General features: G+C 61.0%; 1 protein-coding gene across 1 annotated transcript; it reads left to right on the forward strand.

Annotated features, from left to right (window-relative positions):
* Positions 1-4,586: 4,586 nt before the first annotated feature.
* On the forward strand, positions 4,587-10,423 carry GUCD1 (guanylyl cyclase domain containing 1). Its single transcript, XM_045289568.1, has 6 exons — positions 4,587-4,634; positions 5,020-5,228; positions 5,508-5,673; positions 6,787-6,878; positions 9,031-9,272; positions 10,088-10,423. Exons 1-6 carry the CDS (start codon positions 4,587-4,589, stop codon positions 10,177-10,179), a joined length of 849 nt encoding a protein of 282 aa, XP_045145503.1. The 3' UTR covers positions 10,180-10,423.
* The last annotated feature ends 6 nt before the right edge of the window (positions 10,424-10,429 follow it).

Raw genomic sequence — 10,429 nt, forward strand, 5'->3', positions numbered from 1 at the left:
CTCTAGAGTTTTGGTCCTTGTCCCCTGGCCGTGGGGACAATGGATGGGCCAGTCTGTCCCCTGGGAGGAGGGGCTCCGGAAGCAAGCACCCCCCACCACCACACACACACATACACATTAGTCCGGCTCTTCTCCAACTCTTGTTTCTTGGTCCTATCTGCCCCAACGTGGTGGTCCTTTGGGGTCAGAGATGCACCTTGGGACTGGCAGGCCACTGTGCGGTGGGGGGGCCCTCAGCTTCTTATCGGAGAAGTAGAAGGTTTGGGGGACCAGGATTCCTACTTTCTTTATAAGAGGTGTCCACCCGGAGAGGCCCTGAGGGGTCATCACAGCAGGGCGGGGCCCCTTTGTGATTGTTGAGTGGAGTTCAGCCCCACTCTTGGCTGGTTGATAGGGGCTTTCTAGGGTGTATGCACCCTGCTCAGGGTTACGGTAATTCTCCCTATCACCCAGTTGCTCCCATGGAGGGGATTAGCAAACTGCAGCCGAGAGCCGGGGGTGAGTGCCAGGGCCCCAGGGTCCCTGCCTTTCACTGAACACTGCTATCCGTGAACCCCTTGGCTTTCCAGCGGGCTCTGAGCCGAAAGCTGTTATCAGGACAAAGGCCACTGCCTCCCTGGACTTTATCGCGCGCGAGCACACACACACACACACACACACACCCCACTCCCACACACAGAAGTACCTCCGAGTGCCTCTCTGCGGACCTACTCTGGCCAAGGCTGGGACAGCCATGTGGGAGTTGAGGAAGTGAAGGTTTAGGAGTTCAAAGGCAACTGAGAGTCCAAGGACCTAGTGGCCACAGCAGAGGCCTAGTGCAGAGGGCAGTGACCTGGATGCCCCAACAGGACAGCACTGTAGTGATAAGTAGGCCAGGCATCTCAGAAAATGCCTTTTCTTTCCTGAGGATGGGTTCCCTGCCCGCCATGAGCCATCCCTGTCGGGCTATGCAGTGGGCAAGGAGGGTGTGGCCACGGAGGAGCCTGGGACCAGAGCTCAGGGATGTTCAGAGTGGGAGAGAGGATCCTGATGCCTAAGGTAGCACTGTGTGAAGGAAGACAACCCCCCACCCCCCAAAACAAACAAACAAACCCCAAACCAAACCAGAAAGGGGCTGTGTGCTTGAGGGGTGCCTGAAAGAGAGGCTCCCCTCCCCACCCCACAGTTGGGGCAACATGGGTTTCAGGAGCCCTGGTGGCGTAGTGGGTGCGCATTGGGCTACGATCTGCAAGGTTAGCTGTTTGAAACCACCAGCCACTCCTCGGGAGAAAGTAAGGACATCCTGTTCATTCCTGTAATGAATTATCGTCTTGGAAACCCACGGGGGCAGTCCACCCTGTCCTGTCGGCTCGTCACGAGTCGGCATCCAGTCAATGATTTGACATCTAGTCTTGTTTTGGTCTGGCCCTGGTTAGGTTCGTCGATCTCCGCCCATGGTGACCTCCAGTGTGGCAGTCACCTGCCCCGCTGGGCTTCCTTGGCTGCACTGTTTGCAGAAGCCTATTGCCAGGCCTTGCTTCTGGGGCACTGTTGGCCAGATTCAGCCCGCCATCTTTGCATTTCCGCCCCAAACCGTTTGTGCCCCCTGGGGACAATGCCAAGCCCAACCCACTACCACCTCCTGGAGTCCAGCCGACAGCAGCCTTCTAGCACTGGGTACACCTGTGCCCTAGGGGCTCTGAGCCTGCCTGTCTCCCTCTGAGCAGACAGCCTTCTCGTCCTCCCTCCCAGTGGCTGTCCTACCTACCTGTTGCTAAGGAGTCCATTCGGACTCATAGTGACCCTGTGTCTGAGGCTGGAACTCTTTACAGGAGTAGACAGCAATGTCTTTCCCTAGAGAAGAGCCTGGTGGGTTTGAACTGCTGACCCCGAGCCCAAATACATTGCCCATTACGCCACCAGGACTCTGGCTGACCAGTGCTTAACCCAGCTCACCACCAGCACACTGGGGAATAGTGGGAGTAGATGAGTGGCCCCTGCCCTCAGGAACCCAGGACTGTGCTGGGGAGACAGTTGGTAACTTTGTTTCGTCGTCTTGTTTTTTAGTTACTTTTGACAAGCACTTGGGGGAAGCAAAGGGATCCTGGTGGCACAGCAGGTTAAGTGTCCGGCTGCTAATTGAAAGGTCAGCGGTTGCAGGCCACCAGATGTCCTGCGGGAGAAAACAGAGGCCGTCTGCTCCTGTCATGACTGACAGCCTCAGAACCCTAATGGCTCATTCCACTCTGCCCTACAGAGCTGCTGAGTCCCGCTTGGCGGCAGTGGGTTTTTTTATGTTAAACTAGGGCCCTTGGTGGCAAACCGGTCCAAGATCCGGGCTGCCAATGGAAAGGCTGGCAGTTCAAACCCACCACCTGCCCTGAGGGAGAAGGGTGAGCCGTTCCCATAAAGATTGGCAGCCGTGGACACCAACCCCACCCCCCCTGCCAGGGGCCGGTTCCACTCCATCCTACAGCGTGGCTGTGGGTTGGGGTTGGCTCAGGCCACAGCAGTGGTCTTCATCTCCATACAGGAGCCCTGGGGCTCCCCGTGAAGATTAAGTTAAACAGGGGTTGGCACTTGAGACCCACCCACCGGCGGAGGGGTGGGAGAAAGGCCTGGCCACCGGGTTCTGTCAGATCATGTTGTGAACCAGGCTCACAGCGGCCGGTCGAGAGGACTCGCCTGGAGGACTCTGTGGCCTGTGCTGCCCTCGGGTTGCCCCAGCTGCAGTAGGTTCAGCAGCTGCGTGGTGGTGGTGTGTCTGGTCCGAGTTTGCTGTGAAAGAGGGTCCTCCCCTCTTTTCCCCAAAAGTCACAGTTGGGAAGCCATTTTGAGCTGGGACCTGAGGACGACGTGCAGCAGGGGAGAGTCGAGTGGGGTGCTGTGTGCGTGTGGGGTGGGGGGCTGTTGTGTGCACAGGCCTAGAGCAGGCAGGAGCCTGGAGCAGAGTGAGCGAGGCTGGCGGCAGGGTGCTGACCAGTGTGGAGACAGGGCCAGGCTGGGGCTGGGGGAGGGCATTGGGATAAAGGCCAGACAGTGAGAGGAGGTCAGTTCATGAGGACCTCAGCTTCTGTGGGCAGAGGCCTGGACTCCTCTCCGAGGTCCCCAGTGGCCAGCTGGGAGCCCCTGGGGGTGTGGACGGGTGTTCCCTTCAAGGCTGGAGGTTCCTGCAGACCCTGATGCAGCACAGAAGAAAGGCCTGGGGACATCTGAAAGCCCAGCCAAGGCGACATCTACGGGGCACAATTCTGGTGATGCATGTGGGCTGGTCTGTGCCCCAGGCAGCTCCACAGTCAACGGTTATGCACACTGCACTCAGTGGGCTGGGTCACGGGCCAGGGGACTTGGGAGAGGGTGAACTGGCATAGTCTGGCCCACACGCCTTGCCATAAGCTGGTGGCAGGTAGGCTCTGGCGTGGGGTGTCTGGTGCATGTCCCTGCCTCCTGCAAGCGCAGGCTCCCCCAACAGGGTGTAGGGCCCAGCCCTTGGAGGCAGTCCTCTGGGCATGGGGTAGGCGTGGGCAGAGCAGATAGGAGTTGTGAACTGGGCCAGGTCAGGACCACACAGAGGCCGGGAAGCCCAGGACGGCCCCCCACCCGGGAGCTATTCCTTCCATGGGTGCCTGGTGCCTTAGCAAGAAGTCCCAGGGCCCAGACTCGGAGACAAGCAGCTGGGTCCCCACACTCAGTGGCCAGGGCAGGGAAGACCTCCCTGGGCCTTCAGACTCAGGACTTTGCCCCGATTCATGTGGCTCAAGGTCTGGGAGAGCCCTGGGGCAGAGTGGTTATGGGTTGGATGCTAACTGCAAAGCCCACAGTTTGAAACCACCGTGGGAGAGAGACTTTCTACTCTTATAAAGAGTTAGAGTCTCAGAAACCCACGGGCAGTTCTACCCTTCCCGTAGGGCCACTGTGAGCCGGAATCCACTCAATGGCAGTGAGAGAAGGCCTGGGAAGTGCCCACCCTCCCCCTGTAGCCCCAATTGCCCCTTCCCAGTGCTGTTGGGGGAAGCAGCCCTCAGAGCCCCTCCTAACTCATCCTAAGGCACAGCAGGCCTTCGACTTCTGGGGCCACTGCCACCAGCCACCTATGCCCCAGGAACTACTCCCCCAGGCTGGCAGCTGCAAGGTCAAGCGCAGGCGCCCCGGGAGAACCTGGTCTCTTCCAGGCCATCTTCCTGCACCCCACGTCCTGCCGCCTCATGGCCGTCTTCTGTCTGGCCTATCCCTCCCTGATGTCATGAGGACACCAGGCCCCAGTGTGACTACAAAGACCAAACCCACCGCCATCGAGTCCACTCTGGCTCATACGGAGCCTGTGGGACCTAGTGGATGTGCCCCTGTGGGTTTCTGAGTCTGCATGGTACTTGACGGGGAGCAGACAGCCTCGTTGTTTTCCTGCGGAGCGGCTGGTGGGTTTGAACCACCAATCCGGCAGTGGGCAGTTTGACACTTTCTTCACAGCACCACCAGGGCTCCTTGCTAATCCAGCCTGTGCCCTATCCCACCAGCAAAGGTCTGCCTTCTAGAGAGGATCAGCCTGCCAGGCCCCGGGGTTAGAACTCTAAATCATCGCTTGTGGACATAGCGATGCTCCCCGCCCCATGTTCCCCGAGCCGGAGAGTGGCTCACAATGTTCCAGCGTGCAGAGGGTGCCGCCACAGTGGAGGCGGCTGTGGCCTCTCAGAAGTTGACCGGCAGGTGGTTTCACCCCCACCCCCACTCCCAGTGTGTGATTCTCAGCCAAGCACTTGACCGCTGTGCCACCAGAGCTCCATCCGGTTTGGCCGGTGGCACTGTCAGCCTTGTCCCGGTCTTGGACTCTGTTGTGATTGGGACTTACCAGCACCCAGTCCCTTGGGTCAAACCTCCAGGGCACACCTGAGGGGCTGGGCTCAGGCGCAGGCTGACAAGCTCTCAGCACTCAGGCCTGGCTGCCATCCACGCGCCTCCCCTGTGCCAGCTCCCGGGCTGCACCAGGAAGCAGCGCTGCCATGCCCCAGCTTCCATGTGGGAGGCCAGACCTCTGGGGCCTAGGGACCCCAGCAGGCGCCAGCTCTGCCTGGAGGTAGCAGGAGGCAAGGAGGCACTGGCTGCAGAGCCTCTTTCAGGGTGAAGGCGGAGCTCCGAGGGGCAGCTGTGACCCTGTGTTTCCGTGCAGGGGACTTCGTGCAGCTGCCCGTGCCTGTCATCCAACAGCTGTACCACTGGGACTGCGGCCTCGCCTGCTCCAGGATGGTGCTGCGGTGAGCGGGGCCTGGGGCGGGGACTGGGGCCACTGCAGTGGCCAGGGCTCGGCCAGGCCTCCACAGCTCCCCCGTCACAGCCAGGCTCTCCGTGGCCAGGTGGGAGTCCCTGGCCATGGACAGGCTCTCTCCGAGCTCGGAGTTGAGAATGAATGACCCACGCTGGAAGGCATTGAGGTCCCTGCCCTTTCTGACTGTAGCACCTGGGTCCCCTGCCCCCTCGTGTGCAGCCAGTGGGGCGAGGCCAGGGGGCCTGGCTTCAGTGCCCATCTGCCGCAGGTACCTGGGCCAGCTGGACGACAGCGAGTTTGAGAGCGCCCTGCAGGCGCTGCAGCTCACCAGGAGCGTCTGGACCATCGACCTGGCCTACCTCATGCGTCATTTTGGCGTGAGGCACCGCTTCTGCACACAGACCCTGGGTGTCGACAAGGGCTATAAGAATCAGGTGAGGCGCCGCCCAGCTGGAGGAGGGGACGGGACAGGTGGTTGGGCCTGCCAAGTCCAAAGTCCGTGGGCCGGGCAGCAGGCCAGGGCCCCCTGGAGGTGTGTCCCAGGACCCAGAGGGCTGGCAGTGGAAGAGAGAGCAGTGGGCAAGTGTTGCTGCAGTGGGTGAATGCGGGGCTGCTGACGGAAAGATCATCAGCTCGAACCCACCGCTGGTCCTTGGGAGAAAGGTGAGGCTTTCTGCTCCCGGGAGTAGGCTCAGAAACCCTATGGGGGCAGTCCACTCTGTCTATAGGATCACACCAGTGGGGCCTCGGTTCCAGTCTGAAGGCAGCCCGGATGCCAAGGAAGCTAGCTAGTCCCTTGTCAACAGACTGATGTGGTGAAACAGACAGACAGAACACACACACACACACACACACACACACACACACACACACACACACACACGGAGGCTTCCCCACAGCGTGTGGGAATCCCATACTCGCACCATCCCATTTTCCCAAGAACCTTTGGCCACCCTGCTATAAAACCAGCCATCACAACTGTACAGTGCGTGTGAGCCGCGAGCTGCCGTAGCCTCTGGAGACCACCTTCCTGCCACTGACCGCAGTGTCTGAACGGCCACCATGGGCCAGGTGCTTTGTCCCAAAGGGCCGGCTCTCCAAGCTGGAGAGCTGATATTCGGGGCAAAAGTCATCCTTTTCTGTCTCTTTTGAAGAAGACGGCCAACATGATCAGCCCCTATGTGGCTCTAGCCCAAGATAAGGACTTCACGTGGGGTTCTTGGAGCTGGCCCACTGCACGGGTCAGGGAAGCAGAGAAATCGCCCCAGGACAGGGTCTTGTCAAGGGGCTGACCCTGCCTGAGACCCCTGCCCCGATCAGAATTGTCTAGTGGGCCCTACCTACCAGTGCCCCCCATACCCCCAGTCTCCCCAGCCCAGTCAGCAGCATACTTTCTCCAACCAGTGGTTCCTCCACAGCTCTGGATAAGTACGGCTCTTGAGCCCCACAGGTGACTCATTTCCGTTCCTGCCCATTTGCTGAGCAGGGTGGGGGCAGCCTGCCTGGTGGCCACTCCAGCCCCCGTCCCCTCCCCTCTCGCCCCCCAGTCTTTCTACAGGAAACACTTTGACACCGAGGAGACACGAGTGAACCAGCTGTTCGCACAGGCCAAGGCCTGCAAGGTGCTGGTGGAGAAATGGTGAGCCCCTGCCCCACCTGCCCCCAGACTTCTGGGGGAAAGAAGCCAGAAGTCTAGCAGAACCAAGGGTCTCTGGGTGGTGTCACAAGTCACTGCAGCGAGGGGCTCAGACCACAGACACATGGGTCCCCCTCTCAGCTCTGGCTCCCTTTGAGGCTCTGGGAGGGTCCTGGCCTGCTGTCCAGGGTAGCTGTGACTGGTGTACAGGGTTTAAAGGAGTCCTGGGAATACTTAGCTGGGCCCCGGAGAAGTAGGTGCTTTGAAACCACCAGCCGCTTCAAGGGAGCAAGATGAGGCTGTCGGGTCCCGTGAAGGTTCAGAGTCTTTGCAAACCCTAGAGGGCCGTTCTCCATGTCTTCTGGAGAAACCTTGAACTCACTGCTATGGAGCTGATTTTGACTCATTGAGAGCCCTAGTGGCATGGTGGGTCCGCGTTGGGCTGCTAACCGCAAGGTCGGCAGTTTGAAGTTTGAAACCACCCGGCCGGCCGCTCCATGGGGGAAAGAGGAGGCTTTCGACTCCTGTGAGGAGCTACCTACAGTCTCGGGCACCATTGGGGCCAGTCCTCCGTCCTGTAGGGGCGCGGTGGGTCTTCTGTGTCTTTGAGGGTCATGATGCGTCAGAGCTGAGCACACAGTGGGCTTGGGGATTTGCTTTTCCCCGACTTTGTCTGGACCTCATCCTGACCTGACTGCACCTGACCCTGCCAGTGTACAGATCAGGTCCTGGTCCCAGGCACGGGGTGAGGGCCCGAACGGCTTTTTTTTTGAGGGGGCAAAGTGCCGGGTGTCTGTGGGGCACGTCTGCACCCCAGCCTGGAGCTTGCCTTCTCTGAGATGGAGGCTCGCTCACCCCACCCTGCACAGGCTGCAACCCGGGGGGGCCCCCTCGGCTGCTGTGTGAGGCCCCCTCCCCGCCTTTTCCCTGGCTGGCGGTGGTGGTGGTGGTGGGGGTGCAGCGGGCTCAGCTTGCCGGAGGCCCAAGGAAGGAGTGGGGGCTGAGAAATGTGCTGGCTCAGGGCCAGGGGGCCCTGCTTCTTGTCGAGGCGGAAACCCCGCCATACGCAGGCCTTTTGGACCCGGGCCCTGGGATAGTGCCAGGCGTTCTGGGGCCAGGCAGGCAGCCACGGGCCACGTGGTCCAGTGCAGAGCAGGCTGCTGAGGAGGGTGGGCGCTTGTCCCCGCCTACCCCTGGCTGCCTGCTAGGGCCTTGGCGTGGACGGGGCCCCGTCTTGGCCAGACAGCCTTTCCGGAAGGGGCTGCCCACCAGAGCTGGGGGCTTGGGAGCCAACCAGCTGCCCTTTCTGCTGCCAACGATGATGTTCATATCCATGCACGCAGCCCTCCCCAGGAGCTAGCCCCATGCATGCTGCCAGGCGGCCTCAGGAGTCAGTGGGGAAGTAGGTGAAAGGTGAGGGGAGTTCTCCCACCAGGGCTTTGAAGCCTGTCTTTTGGGGGCACAGTTCATGCCCATAACGCCAGGTGATAGTCGGGGCTCATCTGCCTCCCGTGTATGAGGTAGGGCCCCCAGGCCCCAAGCAGCACAAGGCTCACACTGGCAGACTCCCCTAAGCTGGTACTCAGGGCCCTCGCTGTGAAGCAGCGGTTCTCAACCTGTGGGTCATGACCCCTTTGGGGAGTCGAACGACCCTTTCACAGGGGTCACCCAATTCATAACAGTAGCAAAATGATAGTGATGAAGTAGCGATGAAAATAATGTTATGGTTGGGGGTCACCACCACATGAGGAGCTGTATGAAAGGGTGGCAGCATCAGGAAGCTTGGGAGCCGCTGCTGTACAGGATTCACATGGGCCCCATGTGGGCCCCATGCCCAGCTCTAGGCAACGGCAGCCTGCAGGCTCAGGGCAGGGGACACACAGCAGCGGCAGAAGCAGGGGCCTGCCAGGAGTCCCCTGTCAAGGGTAGGCAGCTAGGGGGTGTCAGCGTAGGGCATGTCAGCCTAGGGGGTCAGCGCAGGCAGTGTTGGCTTGGGGTGTCACCAGTGGGGGTGTCAGCCAGTGTGTGTGTTATTTGGGGGCTATCAGCAGCTGGGGTTTGTCAGCCAGTGGCTATCACCTTTGGGGTGTCAGTCTGGGCCTGTGAGTTTGTGGGATCAGCAGTGGCCGGCTGACACTGTCCCCCTCCCCTCCAGTGCAGTCAGCATACAGGACATCCAGGCGCACCTGGCGCAGGGCCACGTGGCCATCGTGCTGGTGAACTCGGGCGTGCTGCACTGCGACCTGTGCTCCAGCCCCGTCAAGTACTGCTGCTTTGCTCCCCGCGGCCACCGCTGCTTTTGCCGCACCCCCGGCTACCAGGGCCACTTCATTGTGCTTCGAGGCTACAGCCGGCCTGCCGGCTCCGTCTTCTACAACAACCCAGCCTACGCCGACCGTGAGTGACCGACCGCCCCCACCCCCCACCTCCCGAGACCTAGGCCCTCTCAGTCCGCTCCCGGGATACCTGACCCAGTCCCCCCCACCCAGGTTAGGCCAGTTGAATAGGCAGGCCACAGCCCTCCCCAAGACCAGCCTTGATTCAGCCACCCAGCCTCCTGTCCACGGGCCTCACACACCCGAGCACACACTGGAGGGGGCACGCGCTCATCACAGTTGACTTCTAGCAGACGCGAGTCTCCATCTGAGCATGTCCAGGCACACAGACGCCTGAGGCACCGCCTGAGTCCCCAAGCATGCAGCTGGGATCACCATTCCAGACTGGAGTGGTCCCCCTACCCCGCCTCTGCCTCCGTGGGTCTCCCCACGTGGCCAGCTCATTTGCAGTAGCTATCTGGTGTGGCCTAGAGGCCACTGTCCCGGTCACTCAGGGACCAGCCCCCCGATCCCCCAGGATGTTTGGACGGGACACTCTCGGCTGCTTCCTGAAAGGTCAGGGGTTTTTGTCCTCTCAGAGGTGCCACAGAAGAAAGGCCTGGCAACCTCAGAAGCCCAGCCCTGAGAACTGAAGCCTTGGCCACAGCCCTCTCGGAGGCTCCCGGGGTGGCAGGGACAGAGGATGCTGGGGTGCCCGCTGACCACCCGAGGGTGACTCCCCCAAGGCCAGAGAGAGGCCAAGTTCTCTCCCTGGGTGATGTGCTGGGAGGGGCCGCCCTGACCCTCTGACCCCGCAGCACCCCCTGGGGTTGGTTGAGTGCAGCAGGACCTGAGGAGGGTGGGTGGACTCCCGCTGTGGCCGTCTGTGCCCCGCAGGGATGTGTAGCACCAGCGTCAGTAACTTCGAGGAGGCCCGCACCAGCTACGGCACCGACGAGGACATCCTCTTTGTCTACTTGGACAGCTGATGCCCTGCCCCTACCCGGAGTCGGGCGCCAGCAAGAGGCCACTCTAGGAGAGCAAGAGGCTCGCGCTGGCCTCCCACAAGCCTCACTGCCCAGTCCGCTCATCAGGGCCACACCTGGGGCCGTAGCCCACCATGGCCCCCCAAACCATCCTCCCTCCATACCCCTAGAGGCCCCCACCGCTGCTCTCACGACTAGTCTCTGCCGCTTCTGGTGAGGACACCCCTCATACCACTTCCCCACAGAGCCTCCA

This window comes from Echinops telfairi, unplaced genomic scaffold, assembly GCF_000313985.2.
Source record: "Echinops telfairi isolate 266 unplaced genomic scaffold, ASM31398v2 ScPeMD7_29;HRSCAF=101, whole genome shotgun sequence".
Lineage (NCBI taxonomy): Eukaryota > Metazoa > Chordata > Mammalia > Afrosoricida > Tenrecidae > Echinops > Echinops telfairi.